A 17,745-nucleotide genomic window follows, 5' to 3' on the forward strand; every position below is an offset into this window, starting at 1 on the left:
CACACCCTTTTATTTGATGACCAGTTGTGACCAATATTATCATGTACACTCGGGCAGGTCTATGCTTCAATTGCTATTCGATATTGTTCTTGTTTTGTAACAATAGAGTTTGCGCACAAATTAGGATATTCTGGTAGAAATTATGGCATTAAGGACACATGAGGAGATTTGTCAGAAAGAGGACCTTCATGGATAGTGTGAATATGTGTTCATTTCAGGATCTATCATGAGTGTAAGGATGTATTGAAGTGTTATAAATGTCTCTCTCTGTTTCTCCTACAGAATACCAGAAGGACTTGGACAAGGTCATTAAATGTGAGACCAGTGGAGACTTCACCCCTGCAATTCTGGCCCTTCTGAAGACTGACAGGAGTGAAGACACTGACGTGGACATCGATCTTGCCAAAAAGGGTACAAGGGTAGGATAGCACTCATCACAACCTTTAACAACATAGTAGATGCAATAATATAACTCCAGGATAATGTCTGGGCACATAGTCAGTCTCTGATGTGGTAAAATGGTTTCCTAGGCTGTCTTTGAGGCGGGAGAGAATACCAAAGGGACTGATGTCGCCGTCTTCATTGACATCCCCGCAGCAGGAGCGGCCCACAGCTCGCCAAAGGTAAGGCATATTAATGAGTACAAACACACGCAAACACACAGAAGGCCTGCAGAGTCTCCAAAATAGCCAGGTACAAAATCACTACACAGGTCCCAACACACAACAGAGGTCCAAACACACCCAGACAAACAGGTGTAGTGTAACCACACACAAACAGGTCACACATAAAATGGAAACACAGAAAGAAAGATTCTTAAGACTCTGTGCTTAATCATGAATGAATCCATGTCTATTTTTATCTCCTAGCATTCCAGAAGTATTTTGATTTCAATGATGCCTGCCTGCCTGCCTGCCTGCCTGCCTGCCTGCCTGCGTGTGTGTGTGTGTTCATGCGTGTGCGTTGGTGCTTACCTGTATTAGATGGTGTACTTGGTAAAGATATTTAAAGATGTAAAACTCCTCTCCAGGGCTACGGTACGTGTGAAACTCTGATCAGGGTGCTCTGAGCCGCTCTGAGGTGGACCTGAAGAAGATGATGGAAGAGTTTGAGGCCATGTACAAAAGAACCCTACAGGAGCACACACTGGTGAATTACACAACACAACACTGAGTGAGAATCAGGAGAAAGTTGGAGATTGATTTTGAATTAAATGATGTGGACATTAACTCATTACCCCGTTTCCTTTGTGAAACAGGAGGACACAAGGGATATTATGAGAAAATCCTGCTTTTACTGTGCAGACCTTTCTGAAGACTGTACATACCAAATGTTCCTGCATTACTAAAATAAAATACAAATATTGAAAATATTGAAGGCCTACCTGTTTACAAATAGCTGCATTACATAAAGCATAGATAAGAGCATGACAGCTTGAGCTGCCTTCATATGTGGTTTGTTTACTAAATAAGTATATTGGAATTATGTATTCATAAAACTATTTGTAAGAGCAGTAATCAATGTATATGTTTAGGTACCCTACAGCAGTATAAAATATGTAATCCAAAATCTAAATAGAAAACTTTTTGGGGAAAGGCTAAAATTTCACTTTGGCTGCACAAAGCAGAACTGATGGGAACTCGGACTTGGGAACTTTAGTACGTTCAAAACCACTGAGAACTCGGAAAAAACAAACTCCGACTGAGAAAAATCGATTTGAACGGTCATCCAAATCGGAATTAAACTCGGGAACTCGGGCCTATGCCTAGAGCTCCGACTTTCCGACCTGAGGTTCACTAACGTCATGATTTGACCTCGTATTTTTCCGAATTCCAAGTTGTTTTGAACGCGGCATTAGGTTCGAGAATTTGTGACGTGGAAACGTTTACAGTATCCGGAAGTGTGGCCGCGACCATCTGGGATGGTATTCTTTCCCCTGGAAGCAATTTTACAAATAGTTTATGATACCATATTCTTAATTATGCCGGATATTTGAACGAACATGGTCTGCATCTGTATTGTAAGAGGGAGGTCTTGCTAACTAGCTAGCTACGATGTCTTGTTGAATTATATGATAAGCTAGCCGGCTAGCTGGCTAACAACAGCTACTATAGTAATCTCTTTGACACAACTTTACAAGGCCAACGTTCGCTAGCAACCACCAGCCTGGTCGCATGGATCATTACATTTGTTGAATTTTAGCCTAGCTATACAAATGGATGACAAATACAGCAGCAATGTACTTTCCAGTGGACAGCTTGGCAGGGTTGAAGTACCGAATGCAAGGTAAGCCCTCTAGTTTTCTTAGTAATGTTCAATTGTTGTGGTTAGGCAGCTTAGGTTAGCTGTAGCTGAGGAATGCTCAAGATAGAACAGAGTTGAGCGTTCCTCAGCTAGGTCAGTTGCTGTCTTCGCTGACTAACTATATATCCTGTGACGATTGTACCAGATTAGTTGATGAATTCAGGGTATTTGCTTGTATGTTCTGTTCAGTGCTAGCCTACGGTAGAAGTGAGGCTATTGTTTACATCATGGCTGTGTTTATGTCACAGATTGTCATCACTAGTCTTCCCTAGCTAGGTGGGCAAGATCATGTTCTGAGATTGCATTTGACTTGTTATTCTCTCTTTCAGGCTAACCCGGTACATAGTGTTACTGCTTGTGTCCAAGGTGTTGAAGGCACTTGGGATCTTTGAATCATATGACCTTCTCAAAGTTGTCCATATTGTTCAGTTCATCTTCATACTAAAATTGGGGTGAGTAGCTCCTGGTTACCCTTTTCTCCTCTGATTAAAATATGAGTTTATTCTGTCATGTATGGAAAATACATCTGTCTTTTGATCCTGTGTAGGTGCGCAGTGATTTTGGTTTTCTTCCAAAAACCATTCTCTTCTGGGAAAGTAATTTCAAAGAGACAGGTATGTTTTTGCATTGCTTTCAGGTCTTACTCAGAGACACAAATAATGTGTCATAGACAGCATATGCACTCCAGGAGTAATCACGTGACCCTCACCCATCTTTATTGCAGTGGATCAAGCTTCTAAAACATTCGGTCATCAGCTGCATCATTTCCCTCCTGGGTTTCTTTGGTCTCACTCTCTGTGGACCTTTAAGGTAAGATGTCATGTCATCCGTGTGACCGTCTGATTGAATGGAGGGTCTGGTTTCCTGATGTCATTACTTGTACGACCTCAGACACTCCTTGATAAGATCCTATTTTTTTCCTTCTTGCTCAGGACGTTGTTACTGTTTGAGCACAGCGATGTGGTGGTCATCGCACTCCTCAGTGTTCTATTCACAAGCTCAGGAGGTGGCCCCTCCAAGGTAAGCACACGTGTGCATCTGTTTTTTTATGTTCTTTCTAAACAGTCTTATCAATCTTCATTTAAATGTCTTCCAAACCCCTGTGGATGTGGTGAATGACAACATGTCTGTTTGTGTTGTAGACCAGAGGTGCTGCTCTCTTCATTATCGCTGTCATCTGTCTCCTTCTCTTTGACAATGATGACCTCATGGCAAAGATGGCGGAACATCGTATCCTTTCTGAAATGCACGATAGAATAGAAGTACAAGTGCATTTTTTTTCTCTGAATGGGTGATCATAATGTCTAACCTCTATAGTCTTTCCCTTAATCATCTGCTCTTCTAGCTGAAGGACACCATGACAGTGCCCTCACTCATGCTCTCTATACTGCTATTGCATTCTTGGGGGTAGCAGATCACAAGGTAAGGAAATCAATCACATCACAAGTACAGTATTTGCTTGTCTAGTGGATGTAATCTTCCCTGTCTCACAACTCTATCTTCTCTCCTTTCTCCACACTTTCAGAAAAGTTAAGCCACTAATGCTCTCTTTCTCAGGGTGGGGTTGTGTTGCTGGTGGTGTCTCTCTGCCTGAAGATTGGCTTCCACACAGCTTCCAGGAAGTTGTCTGTGGAGATCGGGGGAGCCAAACGCCTGTACGCCCTGGATAACCTGGTCTCCTCCATAGTCCTGCTGCCCTGGGTCATAGTGCTCTCAGCCACCACAGAGGTAAGAGATGGATAATATGGGAAAGCACAATTCTAAGACATCTATAATGCATGTTTATCAGATTTCTTACAAATATTTTGTCTCAGTAAGGTTAAGAGCCCAAACAATTGGGTATTTGTTACTGCATAAAGAGTACAAAGTGCCTAAACTGTGATTCTACATTTCCAGAGCAAAGTGGAGTCATGGTCGGCTCTTATACTGCCATTTGGGATGATCATCTTCTCTGTGATGATCCTGGAGTTCTATGTAGAGTCCATCTGCATCACCAAGATGGAGGCTCCCAGGTGTGCCCGCTACGGCTCCGTCTTTCTCTTCCTCAGTGGGCTGCTGCTGGCCAACTTCTGGACCCACCCGCTGACGGAACAGCTCCGGACCATGAGCAAGACCCCCCAGCAAGAGAGCACAGAGACGGAGCATGTGCTCTCTGGGGGGGTGCTGGTCAGTGCAGTCTTCTTCATCATGGGTGAGTGAGAGTACCGGCAGTAGTAATGACCGACTTCATGGTGGCTAGACAGTTTTCGTCTGAGTAATGACTGTGACATTAAGTAGTCTAACTTTCAGGTGGCATTCATTGAGCATGTCATATACCATAAATGCCCCTCTCACTGTTTTCAGCTGACAGCATCTTGTCGTCACCATCGAAGAAGGGTCAGAAGGGGACCTTGGTGGGGTATTCCCCCGAGGGAACCCCTCTGTATAACTTCATGGGGGATGCCCTGCAGCACACGTCCCAGTCTCTGCCCCGCTTCATCAAAGACTCCCTCAAACAGATCCTGGAGGAGTATGATTCCAGACAGATCTTCTACTTCCTCTGTCTCAATCTGGTAAGTAGAACCTCAGGTATGAGAATACATAGGACTGAATATCAGATGACTCGACTGTGTGATCTAGACTTGAGAATTTCAGTACCATGTCTTATCTACAGAGCTTTTTGTGGTGGCTAAAAATTAAGATTAGTTGACTAAATTGCTTGTTACTTCTTGTTTTCCACGTTCTAGGCTTTCACGTTTGTGGAGCTCTTCTACGGTGTGTGGACCAACAGCCTGGGCCTGATCTCTGATGGCTTCCACATGTTGTTTGACTGCTCTGCTCTAGTGCTGGGCCTCTTTGCAGCTCTCATGACACGCTGGAAAGCAACCAGGATATACTCTTATGGGTAAGCTCAGTAATGGAGATAAGCTGCTCTAAGAGGTATTGGATGTAGGGCTTGGCGATATGGCCAAAATCTCATATCCCGATTTATAAGTAATTTCATATCCCAATAACAATACATATCACGATATAGCACATTTTCTGTAAATTCAATGAATAAATAGTTATATGAAATGACTACATGTAAAGGCCTATTTCTTATTACATTTTGAGTTATACTCAATAAATTAAAGGTACTTACTCATATGATTATTTCTCCTTTTATTTAGAACCTTTGTGCACATTTCCAATTATGAATGTAACCAAATTTATGAAACCTAAAAAGGTAAATAGAAAACACTTCAACTATAGTTGCAAACAAAATAAATATAGGCCTAAAAAAAAGATATATATATTTATATATATATTTTGCATGTTATTTTGGCATTAATACTTGTCACTTATCAATTTGCATTTGGTACCTTGGGTCGAGTGTTAGCACCAACTCACAAAACCCCCGTTTCTGGACCGTGTAAATTGGGGCCATGTCTTTGCAGATGTAAGTTGTAACGGCAGCTGTTATCTCCTTCCATCTTTGTGAATCTTTACCATATGTTGTGCCGCTGGCAAAAGCCTCTTCAACGTCTGAGTCGGTGGTTTGTTTTGAGCACTCGACTGTACTGTTTTGGGTCTCATCCTTAGACTCTCCATGCTGTTTCACAATATTCTTGCATAGGTGGTGAAAGAGATTAGTGGTGTTTGAGCCTGTTGTCAGGACCGGCTTGCGGCATATTTTTTTGCAGAGGACAGTTTTCTGGCCCGTGTCAGACTTTTGATACTCAAACCAAGTCCAAGCGACCGAAGTAACTCCACTTTTAGATACGAGCTCCTCTTAGTGCTCTGTGTCACGTTCACTCTCCTCCATGTTTGTTTGTGTTGCAAATTTCCTTCCGCACGTGTGGAAGAACGCAAAGTGTCGTCCAATCAATATTGCTGTAAAGATTGTGATTTGCGACACTATCGTCACACGATATATATCATCATATCGCCCAGCCCTAATTGGACGTCTTCATTCTCATCTGGAGCTAGTATTGTCAAGTTGAGAAATTCAAATGTGATTGATCAATGTTCTGTTTAAATTTGCAGATATGGCCGGGTTGAAATTCTCTCTGGATTCATCAATGGCTTGTTCCTCATGGTCATAGCTTTCTTTGTCTTTGTGGAGTCAGTCACCCGACTCGTAGACCCTCCCAACATTAACACAGACATGTTGACAGTAAGTTAACCATGTCTACAGCTTCTCATAATGCCTCTTTATGTTCATCATGTTAACATTTGTATCAAACATATTCAAGTTTCTCTGCCTAATAATATGTAGGTTGTCCAAAAGACTTTAAACAAATGTTAATATGATAACACAGCATCTGTTTTTTTCCTCAGCCTGTGTCAGTTGGAGGGCTCCTCGTCAACCTAGTGGGTATCTGTGCCTTCAGCCACGCCCACTCCCACGGTGCTGCTAAAAGCAACTGTTCATCGCATGATCATGGCCACTCCCACGGGCATGGGCACAGCGAGCACGGGCACTCTCATGGGGGACATGGGCACGGTGGAAACGGGCATGGGCAGAGCAGTCATGGACACAGTCATGGAAGCAGCCATGGCCACTCCCATGGCGGGGGCATGAATGCCAATATGAGAGGTGAGTGATCCACATTATAAAAACTGTTCATAATTCCTTGTAGAGCTGAGCTGAAGAGAGGTGTTATGAATGTACGTCCAAATTAGGTGCTCATTTGCTCTTCGTTGTTTTCAACTGTATGACGGACCACAGTCAGTGTTTAATCACGGCTTTAAATGCATATTTTTTTTCCAGGTGTCTTTCTGCACGTGTTGGCTGACACCCTGGGCAGTGTTGGTGTGATCATCTCCACAATCCTCATTCGTCAGTTTGGCTGGTTGATCGCTGACCCCATCTGTTCCCTCTTCATCTCCACCCTCATCTTCCTCAGTGTCATCCCGCTGCTGACAGATGCAGCTGAGGTCCTCCTCTTGAGGACGCCTCCTGAACATGAGAAGGACCTCAACATTGCCCTGGAAAAGGTTGGATAGCAAAACCTCTACTTACATAGTAAAGTAAATTGAAAGATTGTAATTAAGTACATTAGATTTGTATTCAGTTGATTGATAGTGTTTGAAGAGTGGACCATACAATGAATAATCAGGTTGGGTATTTTTGTGCTCTTTCAGATTGAGAAAGTAGAAGGTGTGCTGTCTTACCGCGACCCTCACTTTTGGAGACACTCAGCCAGTGTCATCGCAGGAACAATTCACCTGCAGCTGATGTCAGACGTTGTGGAGCAGAGGATCATACAGCAGGCGAGTGGAAAAAACAATTTCTTGATTATTTTTGGGGTTAAGTTAATTGTGTTTTTCATGAATAATACATCTCAAACCATTTTCATGTTGTTCTTTATAGGTGACTGCTATTCTGAAAGATGCCGGGGTGAATAATCTATCTGTCCAGGTGGAGAAGGAGGCCTATTTCCAGCACATGTCTGGCCTCACTACTGGATTCCATGATGTTCTGGCAATGACACAACAAATGGAGTCCATGAATTATCTGAAAGATGGAACATGTATCATGTAACTTATTCTGTGGTACCAAATAACTTTTTTTTTTTTTTTGCATTTGTGTCTGTGTGCGGTTCATGTGAAATAAAAATTGAATATATAACTTTTATCTTAGGTGGACCACAACCACTGTCTTTATTATGTTCTTCTATTATTCTTTCTCCATTTTTTTAGAAGAGTAATTATGCACTAGATATGTGGCTACTGCAGAGCCTGATGTGCCTCCAGAGCACATTTATGGGATCAGAGGTTAACACAATATAAGAAATGTGTGTTGTATGGTCATGATGTCCTGTTTCCTATATGACTAGCACAAATGCAGTAATAAGAAGACTGTAAATAGTCAAATAACAGTGTAGTACAAGTGTACACTTTATTACATGAAATGCAACTGTGATAGTGGAGTTATCAGAGAAAACAGAGCCAAAATGTTTAAGAATCTTTGGGGAAATTAGCAGCTGATGGTGCTCCTAGGCACGGCAGGTAGCCTAGTGGTTAGAGAGTTTGGCCAGTACCGAAAGGTTCCTGGATCGAATCCCCGAGCCGACAAGATAGAAATATTTTTGTCCTGCCCTTGAACAAGGCAGTTAACCCACTGTTCCCCGGTAGGCCGTCATTGTAAATAAGAATTTGTTCTTCTTCTGACTTGCCTAATAAAATAAATAAAAATATATTTGCAAACATATAATTCATTACATAATAGAAAACATCAACAAACAAACAAAACAAGTTGATAAACCGTAATTAAATTAAATAAAGTGCCTTTGTTTTCAACTGAAACAAAACGTATTTTTCTTAGTTATAAGGAGGCGGAAGTCTTTAAAAAATATATGAATCCTGTCGTCATTACTGGTTGTCCTAGGAACGCATTCTAAGTGGCTGCGTATCATCCAATCAGATGACAATTAATTTTGGAACGCAGCGAATGGGATTCGAGTAAGCCTGCATTTAAACCACGGTGATTCACTCTTTGGTATTGTACAGTGCAGTGTTTTCTGTCTTTAGCAAATCAACTCATTTTTCGAAATGGCTCTCCCTATGACCAGAGTAAGTTTTATATTTTGCAGAATTTCTCTTTGTTGTAATGTAGTCGTGACATTAGATTTTTTTTTTCCTTGTATGCATTAGTTTAGAATTGTTTTAGAGCTCAGATGGCGATAAGTGAAATCGCCTCGTGCATCTGCAAAAAATGTTTCCTTCTCGTGACATTCTTGCGTACTGTAGTCATTCAGTATTCGACATCCCTTGTTTTATTTGCCTGTGTGAATGAATCTCTCGCTACATGGTTTCTTTTATTGCTGTAGAGTCGCCTGGCTTCCTCAGAGAACCAAACTACTTTGCCGGGCAAGGCTGTTTTGGGAACTAAGCCTACACTGAGACCACGAGCTGCGCTCGGCGAAATCGGAAATGTTGGAGTCCCCAGACAGACTTTGAAAAAGGTGCGATTACGGAAACCTGTTCTCTATGTATTGCTTACGATCTAGTTGCCATGTTTATGTACTAAAATACTGCGCTTCAATTATTCTACAGAATGCAAAGGCAGAAACCACTAAAGTGGTTGACAGGAAGACCAGCACGCGGGCTGAAAAAGCCCAGGTGGTTCAACCACCAAAAATAGTAGTTTTTGCCCCTGTTCAGGTGAGACTTCTGGGGTGATGGGCAATTTGTCTGCTTCAATTTTTTTGTTTGCCTTCAATCTGCTCAACTCTCCATTCACGTTTTGGACCTTGTTCACCACTATACCCCATATTGAATACAAACGTTGGTGTTTATCTGACAGGTTTTGCCTGAGCCAATGTCTCCCACACCAATGGAGACCTCTGGCTGTGCTCCCAATGAGCTGTGCCAGGCCTTCTCAGATGTCCTACTTAATATCAAGGATGTAGATGCTGACGACTATGACAACCCCATGCTCTGCAGTGACTATGTGAAGGACATCTACAAATATCTCCAGAAACTTGAGGTTGGTTTTGAAATGTCCATCAAATGCATTGTCTTACTGCATGTGCCTTTTGCCTACATGGCCCTCTGTCATCTCCCCTTGCAGCTTGATCAGGCTGTCAAACCCAACTATCTGGAGGGACAGGAAATTACAGGCAACATGCGTGCTATCCTCATTGATTGGCTTGTCCAGGTCCAAATCAAGTTCCGCCTGCTGCAGGAGACCATGTTCATGACTGTGGGAATCATTGATCGCTTCCTTCAGGTAATAAGCCCGTGGGAACTTTCCCGTGACCAACTATCCTAGACATCCTGATCTGAAACTATTTGAAGTTTGGTGGGAATGTATTTTCACCCCTTTATCTCCCTAATTTCGTGATATCCAATTGGTAGTAGTTAGTCTTGTCTCATCGCTGCATCTCCCGTATGTACTCGGGGAGAACCGATGGTCTAGAGCCACGCATCCCCCGAAACACAACCTAGCTGGACTGCTTCTTGACACAATGCCCATCCAACCTGGAAGCCATCTGCACCAATGTGTTGGAGGAAACACCTGGCTACCGTGTCAGTGTGTACTGCGCCCGGCCCGCCACAGCAGTTGCTAGTGCGTGATGAGACAAGGCTATCCCTGCCGGCCTAACCCGGACGACGCTGGGCCACTTGTGCGCCGCCTCCTGGCTGTGACAGAGCCTGGGCTCCAAACCAGAATCTCTAGTGGCAGTGCCTTAGACCACTGTGCCACTCGGGAGGCCACATGGTGGGGATGTAGCAGACACTTCATTTAACCTGCTAGTAGGCTTATTTTATTTTTTGCCAATCCAGGAGTTCAAGTTGGGGCAGAGCAACAAAATGGGTTGGACACAACCACAAATTTGCGCCCATTACTGTGTGTGGTCCCAACTGATTGACATCTCGTTCACCAGGATAACCCAGTGCCCAAAAAGCAGCTCCAGCTTGTTGGTGTGACAGCCATGTTCATTGCCTCCAAATACGAGGAGATGTACCCTCCGGAGATCGTAGACTTTGCCTTTGTTACCGACCAGGCCTACACCACTGCACAGATCAGGGACATGGAGATGAAGATCCTAAGGGTGCTGAAGTTCAGCTTTGGCCGCCCTCTCCCCCTCCAGTTCCTCAGAAGGGCCTCAAAGATTGGCGAGGTATGCCAACCTCCAACACTGATACACTTCCATTTATATTGCTCAAACCCTGTTCCCAAAAAGCTACATTCCTGTAGGTTTTTGCTCCAACCATAGGTGTAACTTGCTTAGTTTATCAACCAGCTAATTAGAATCTGGTGCACTGGATTGGCCTTGGTGCAAAACATCTATAGGGCTGTAGCTCTTTGGCAGATGGTTGGACAGCCCGGGCCTATATTCACACCAATTAAAATCTCTCCAGGTGACTGCTGAGCACCACACCCTGGCAAAGTACTTTGTGGAGCTCACCATGGTGGACTATGAGATGGTGCACTTCCCTCCCTCCCAGGTGGCCAGTGCAGCCTTTGCCCTCACCCTGAAGGTCTTCAACTGTGGCGAATGGGTAAGATGTCATCAGTTTGTTTAGTTCTCTTCACTTTTCTGAAATGCATCTACGTTTTTTTGTAAGATATTCTGACCAGTGAAACTAGACCATTGTTCGCTATTGCTTAGTCTTACTTGCTGTGTCCTCACCCCAGAGCTCCACACTACAGCATTACATGAACTACACAGAAGACAGCCTGGTCCATGCCATGCAGCACATCGCTAAAAATGTTCTGAAGGTGAACGAGGGACAAACTAAGCATATGGTGAGTATCATACAATGTACTGCCTCTTGCTTTGAATGCCACTTTGTTTGTGACTTTACATGCACCGATGACTAGTTAAAATTATTCTACCAAATGGCCCCTGTCCCCCTGAATTAATTCTTTGTTTCAGACGGTTAAGAACAAGTACTCTAGTCAGAAGCAGATGAGAATTGCAACTATTTCACAGCTAAAGTCTTCGCTGATCAAGGACCTTGCAAAACAACTCACCCTATGAGATGCCTGCTGGAGCTATGTGCTGCTTGTACTGTACAGAATGTTTGACTTATATGTTTTTATTTTTTTAGTTAAGTCTTAACAACTGGGAGTAATGTTAGTGTTGGGAAGTGTACAGCTTGTGTTCCAACACCTGGGTGTTGGACTTCCTGGTAATTTAAATGCATTGACCTAAAGTATTTTCTGCCTGGCAATCAATGTAACTTGCATGTATGATCAAGACTGTATATTCATCTAATGCCAATAAACATTTTATAAATTTTTAAATCCTGTTTTTGTTTCATACTTTTTATTTGATTTATTCTTATTGTAATACCTCATCTTGTCCACTAGAAGGAGCTAGAAACTAAAGCACTGTCTTGGCAATTTCATGTGAAGTGCAGCTAGTTTCCTTTATTAGTGCTTGCATGCATGGCACATTTACAATTGGCCATTTTCTAGCCATCACTTATACATTTGCCGACAAGCACAAATTCTGGTCGGCATTTAACTGCTTGAGTGATATTTTGACTGGCTTAAAGGGGAAATGCAACTCTGAGCATGGCTGGTGTTCACATGCATTCAAGACACTCACGCTGTTATGCTTTTTATTTTTTGGACAACATGGCTGGGCTGACCCAGTTGCTCAGAGCTGCTCCTTTTCAAGGCCTCTCTCTGCACTCTAAGGAGCATCTGCACAGACATTATTCAAGTCTGAGCCATTCTGCTGTTGGCCAGCCTCTGGTCCATCTCATTAAGTCCTCTGCTTTTGTAACCTAGACCCTTCCATTTTTGGGATCTGAACCCAAGGTAACAATGAACTGGTAATCTCGACTGTTACACCAGCTGGGTGTGTTTTTACAGGGTTAGCCGTAGAACGAGCAAATTGGTAAGTGCCTTGCTCAAGGGAATGTCGCCCATGTCTGCTCAGGTATTCAAACCAACCTTTGCTTACTGGCCCAACACTAACCGCTAGACTATCTGCCACCTGTAGTCTTAACTGTTCTTGACTTTATTCCTATAGCATATTGATCTGCATCCTCTGCAATTACATTCATTTTGTTCAACCTTCAAAATAACATGTTTCCTACACTTCCAGTGAGGCTAACAGCCATTCTAATGAGTTTAGCCTACCCTCTGAACCCACATTCTGGTTTAGGAACAATGTCACCTTGCTTTATTTCAGGCACTGTCGTGAATATTTTTGCTCGCGGGCTCCATTGTAAGCAAAGCTGTAGAATAAGACCTTGAGTATTCTCAGAACTAGAGGATCCCATGAAAAGAACAGGACTCAATCTGTCCTGGAACAAGCAGCGTCAATTCATCACATCAAGCTAATGGACACAGCAGAGGCAAAAGTTGTCACTTTAGCCCATCCACAGCTGAGGGCCAAGGGAACATTGTTCCATGAGACCCCCAAGAGGATTCTCAGAGAGCTAATGCTGTTCACGGCCACCTGTCATCTCACAGAGTTCCCTCTGTATCCGTCATGATCACAGACCATCATTCACAGATCTGCTGACGGCTCTCAACCTGTTTGTTGGACAACAGCTTGGCGACATACTGTGATTAAACTGTCACCAAATGAGCAATATTACAAAGATACGTTTTTATTTGGCATTGAAAACTTGGTTTATTGTAGTTTGTTGTACAGTTCACATTGCCAGTTAACATTGCAGCACTCAGAGAAATATGAATCTGTTGCAGAATTAAAAAACAAAAACGTTGCTTTAGTAAATTGCGTTAAGAGCACAATAAATGCAAAGTGGGGAAAAATAAAACAAATGGCTCCTCAGCCTATTTTCTTTAGCCTACCTTCTGTCATCATAGGCACAAGGGGATGTTGCTTAAAGGGTGTCTCTATAGGTTCATCTTTTCAGCTCTACTGTACCTTCTGCTGCTCTCCGTAGGGACAGATGCTAATTAGTCTCAGTTACACTGGAAAGCTGTTCTTTTAAACCCAGACCATTGCTGAGAACTCATGCTTGAAGGCTGAGGTCATGACTGGCCAGCCAGATCAGTTTACAAGACAGATTCCTCCTGTGGAGCTTGAAGCCGTATGGTTGAAGCAGCCAGGAACACAGGATTTTTGGCCTTTCGTTTTTTTTTTTTTTTGAAGTTTCATAGAAACCAGTCATATGACATAGTGGAATAGCAGATAGAAAACAGGAGTGACCACTCAACCGTAGTGGTGAATGACCGCTCTCTCATTACCCTGTGTGCTATTGTTTGAATATTGAATAACAACCATATACCATATGTCAAAACTGTATTTATGATTCGTGAAGAATTACATCAAATTACACACTCTTTGATGACAGCTTGAAGGCAACTTTGGGATAATCCTTATTCAAACATATTCAATCAACACTAAGGCACAAAAGCTCATGCCATATTCTGTGTTTATTCAAGCCCTCCTCAATAAATGAATTCAAGAGTCAGCATTGAGGTCCAGAAAGAATGGAAAACTTGGCCTCAGAAACACCTTTCAAATTTCTGAGATACATAACTCACCCAAAGTTGAATTGTCCAAGACCAGAGTCAACAGTTTGGAAGTGTTTCTCAGTCTAAACATTATCCGAGATGGCCAGGACTTAACAAGTGCACCCTTCAAAATGAGTCAATACACATTCTCAATTCACATCCACTGTGCCTGCATGTCTCAATTCAATAATGACAAAGTCAAACAAACACAACGCCACAGCTGTGATGTTAGGGTTTTTGTGGGGTACTAATAGGTCTGCAGCTGGCAACCGGACTGAAGTCTCTGGCCCTGAAAGTGAAGCACAAATAAACACAGGGGCATTCATTTTCACAATTTATAGATTTTCAAATAAAAATTGGTGTGCCTCCTGAACTTTACCAACCTTTGCTGCTCAATGGCACATGAAGGAAAGAAAGGCTCCTATTGTGGCCTGAACACTGGTCTATTTCAACCAGGTGTGAAAAGGAATCACTCATTGGTTCATTCCAATTTAGTGAGTGGAACACACAGGTCCAGTGTGGCTTAGTTGGTAGAGCATGGAGTTTGCAATGCCAGGGTTGTGGGTTTGATTCCCATGGGGGACCAGTATTAAACATTTATGCACTCACTACTGCAAGTTGCTCTGGATAAGAGCATTTGCTAAATGACGTAACCTCTCTGTGTAAGACTTGAATGGCAACAGCTCTCTCATCTTCTTTACCCAACAAAGTTCATACCCTCACATTTGTTGAACAGCCTGTACAACATGAATCCTTATACTGCGCATTTTCTGACTAAACCAAACCCACTCAGTAAATTAAAAGGTTGAAATTGTTTGTTGGATGCCTTTGCTCAAAGAACTGAGAACTTCCCAATTCATCTGACTTTGTAACCATACACAAGATACACTGGTAACATAGTATTTGTATATTAAATGCCTTGTCAAAATGGCAAACGCTGCCATTGCATGACGTTGATGATAGTTAGCTTTATATTTGATCAGTCAAATCCGATAAATTGAAATACCCTTTTTTTTGCTTTCTATCCATAGAAATGTGGAACATTGACACTATGTTGTTGTGCTACAGCCTGTTTTGTAAGTTAACATTTTACTCCATTATTATCACGAGGTGAATCACACCCTTCTAAGTAATAGTCACATTTTTGAGGGATTAATGCCAATGTACTTTGTTGATGTTTTGAGTTTACGATATGTGAAATAATGAGACCAAGATTGCCCGTAAGTCTTGTTTTATTTAGTTATTTTTAAACAAACATTTTTGCCCCTTCATTCTTGGAACCACTGGCTTTCTCAGTATGCCTACATCAAGAAACATTTCATGTAAAACATAGGATACAACAAGATTTGTAGCAACAGGGACAGTTTCATGCAGAACCCTCTGTGGAAAATGCCCTTCAACCAGGAAGGAAGTGCAAAATCTGACAGAAAATGGCAGATTTCCAAAGCATATCATTCTATACTATCACTCTATCCCCACCATGTCCTGTACTGTAATCTATGCTCAAGATAGCTCCACTCTTGATTCCCAAAACCATATTTCCACCCCAATCCCTATACACAATTTATTAATACCAGACTGGTTATATTCCAGACTGACTTAGACACATACACCACAATGCAAAGGAGCTATTGGCTCTGACTCTGTAGGATTTCAAGTCTACCCAACATTGAAACCATAGTGTAAAAGTCCCCAGATGTAGCCGGAAGTCTATGGGTAGATATTACAGAGTGACGTTAAGATTCTGTATGATTACTCTTTCATCATGTGGCTAGAGCAGGCTGCAAGATGCTGTAATTTGACCTCGGTAAATCAGTCAGCCAAGCCAAAACTTCTCCAGTCATGTTGTAAATCCTCAGTGCTGTGTAGGGGGGGGGGGGGGGGGGGGGTTGCTGCTGACACATTGTAAATCTACCTCTGGGGTCACTTGGCCGTTTCCTTTGTTTTTGGTGAGTGTGTGTGGCAGTAGATTCCCCGAGAAGGCCATTGCACCTGGACACTGTTCCTGTCAGTGTGTTCACCTCTCTACCAACTAAAATGCATTCTTTAGAGAACAGCTGTCCATGCATCATCATAATTCAATCATGACTTTGATTGTGTTTCAATTAACCGGAATGGAGATAACACATCCATTACCTGTTTCCTTACCTAACATGATGGAGAATTAAATTTATGAATATGTCCATGTAAAAAAAAATGTCAGTAAAAGTTTACTAGCATCAGCTGGGATGACCTAATTGTAAGAGCAGAGTGTTTGTGTAGTGCATTTGTAACGTAGAGCTCGCCAAATCACTGTGTGGACGCACACTGCTGAGTAAGCATATCCATACATTAGAATGGTGTGGAGCCTCACTTTCTTTTACTTTCACCTTACAAGAACAGTAGGCAATTCCCTTCAAGAGACAATCCATTACTATCAACATGATTAAGCTCTTGAGATTTTCTATATTCTACATCTCTCATCATTTTCTTAGAAATTACCTTGAGCTTCTATCCCAATACGTCCCACTAACTCTGTGTTGTTGTTTTTGTCACACTGCTTTACTTTATCTTGGCCAGGTCGCAGTTGTAAATGAGAACCTGTTCTCGACTGGCTTACCTGGTGAAATAAAGGTGAAATAAAAAATAAATAAATAAAAATGTTAAATAAATAATTCCCTCAATGACTCTGAGTTTGCAGTGGATAGTATAGAGGTAGCCTACTATGGGCTCTATTCAATCAGATCTGCTTGAGCCGACATCCACAAGGTGGTTGTTTTGGCTGTGTCGGAGGTGGAATTGCATTAGACCTTACAAATCCATAAGTAACTCCCGGCATTATACCTAAACCGGACATTGCCATTGGGTGCAAATAGTCACATTGATAGAAATCCCATGCAGCCTTTTTTACAAGTTCGAACACTGGAATGCGAGATGTAAATATAAAAAAATAAATGGAACCATACTGAATGGCAGTTGTTATGCAAGCTCCTTGGCAACATAGCAACTTAGCTATTTTGTCATTCTTTTTTTACTTTATTTTCTCGAAATGTATCCTCTATCATTTCTTACAACCGACAAGAACGTTTGAACATCCAATCGGCAGTTACCTCAATACGGCTTCAACTTCGATTCATCTGCCCTGGGCTCTTTCTGTAATTCCAGACAATTCTCGGGCTACCCAAGAGGAAACGACGACGTTACAGAGGCAAGAGAGGGGGATCCTGGCGAGATTAAGTTGAAGGGAAAACCTCCATTCGTGGATTTTCTGCAATAAACTGCAATATTCTCTGCTTTTCTCAAACATGGCTCTCGGACAAGATACACCACATGGCTATCCAACTCGATAGACTCTCCATTCACCATGCCGACAGGACAGTGGAGTCGGTAGCCTCAAACCGCAACTGGTTTGCCGACTCGAGCTTGGTGGAAGAGCCAACCCATTGTTCAACTGTCTTCGAATACCTGATGGTCAAATGCCGACCCTTTTACCTCCTGAGGGAGTTTTCAGCTGTTATCGTAACTGTTGTATACATTCCACCTCA

General features: G+C 42.4%; 2 protein-coding genes across 2 annotated transcripts; both read left to right on the forward strand.

The window, feature by feature from the left end:
* Positions 1-1,855: 1,855 nt before the first annotated feature.
* slc30a5 (solute carrier family 30 member 5) lies at positions 1,856-7,908 on the forward strand. Its single transcript, XM_020465770.2, has 16 exons — positions 1,856-2,286; positions 2,634-2,756; positions 2,852-2,918; positions 3,029-3,114; positions 3,237-3,324; positions 3,447-3,534; positions 3,650-3,726; positions 3,862-4,032; positions 4,201-4,495; positions 4,648-4,856; positions 5,031-5,188; positions 6,310-6,439; positions 6,604-6,862; positions 7,037-7,263; positions 7,411-7,539; positions 7,640-7,908. Exons 1-16 carry the CDS (start codon positions 2,216-2,218, stop codon positions 7,808-7,810), a joined length of 2,349 nt encoding a protein of 782 aa, XP_020321359.1. The 5' UTR covers positions 1,856-2,215; the 3' UTR covers positions 7,811-7,908.
* A 786-nt stretch (positions 7,909-8,694) lies between these two features.
* Positions 8,695-12,025, forward strand: ccnb1 (cyclin B1). The gene is made up of 9 exons (XM_020466174.2): positions 8,695-8,841; positions 9,099-9,233; positions 9,325-9,432; positions 9,575-9,757; positions 9,842-10,000; positions 10,659-10,895; positions 11,137-11,277; positions 11,414-11,524; positions 11,655-12,025. The coding sequence occupies exons 1-9, from the start codon at positions 8,821-8,823 to the stop codon at positions 11,757-11,759; spliced, it is 1,200 nt and encodes a 399-aa protein (XP_020321763.1). The 5' UTR covers positions 8,695-8,820; the 3' UTR covers positions 11,760-12,025.
* The last annotated feature ends 5,720 nt before the right edge of the window (positions 12,026-17,745 follow it).

Source organism: Oncorhynchus kisutch, linkage group LG29, assembly GCF_002021735.2.
Source record: "Oncorhynchus kisutch isolate 150728-3 linkage group LG29, Okis_V2, whole genome shotgun sequence".
Lineage (NCBI taxonomy): Eukaryota > Metazoa > Chordata > Actinopteri > Salmoniformes > Salmonidae > Oncorhynchus > Oncorhynchus kisutch.

What these genes read in the sequence shown, in the direction of transcription:
- slc30a5 (XM_020465770.2), top strand. Translation starts at nt 2,216, where the DNA reads ATGGATGACAAATACAGCAGCAATGTACTTTCCAGTGGACAGCTTGGC. An exon ending in ACCAGGATATACTCTTATGG is followed by an intron (nt 5,189 to 6,309) that starts GTAAGCTCAGTA and finishes TTAAATTTGCAG; the next exon opens with ATATGGCCGGGTTGAAATTC. An exon ending in TTAACACAGACATGTTGACA is followed by an intron (nt 6,440 to 6,603) that starts GTAAGTTAACCA and finishes TTTTTTCCTCAG; the next exon opens with CCTGTGTCAGTTGGAGGGCT.
- ccnb1 (XM_020466174.2), top strand. Translation starts at nt 8,821, where the DNA reads ATGGCTCTCCCTATGACCAGA. An exon ending in TCTTCAACTGTGGCGAATGG is followed by an intron (nt 11,278 to 11,413) that starts GTAAGATGTCAT and finishes TCCTCACCCCAG; the next exon opens with AGCTCCACACTACAGCATTA. An exon ending in AGGGACAAACTAAGCATATG is followed by an intron (nt 11,525 to 11,654) that starts GTGAGTATCATA and finishes TCTTTGTTTCAG; the next exon opens with ACGGTTAAGAACAAGTACTC.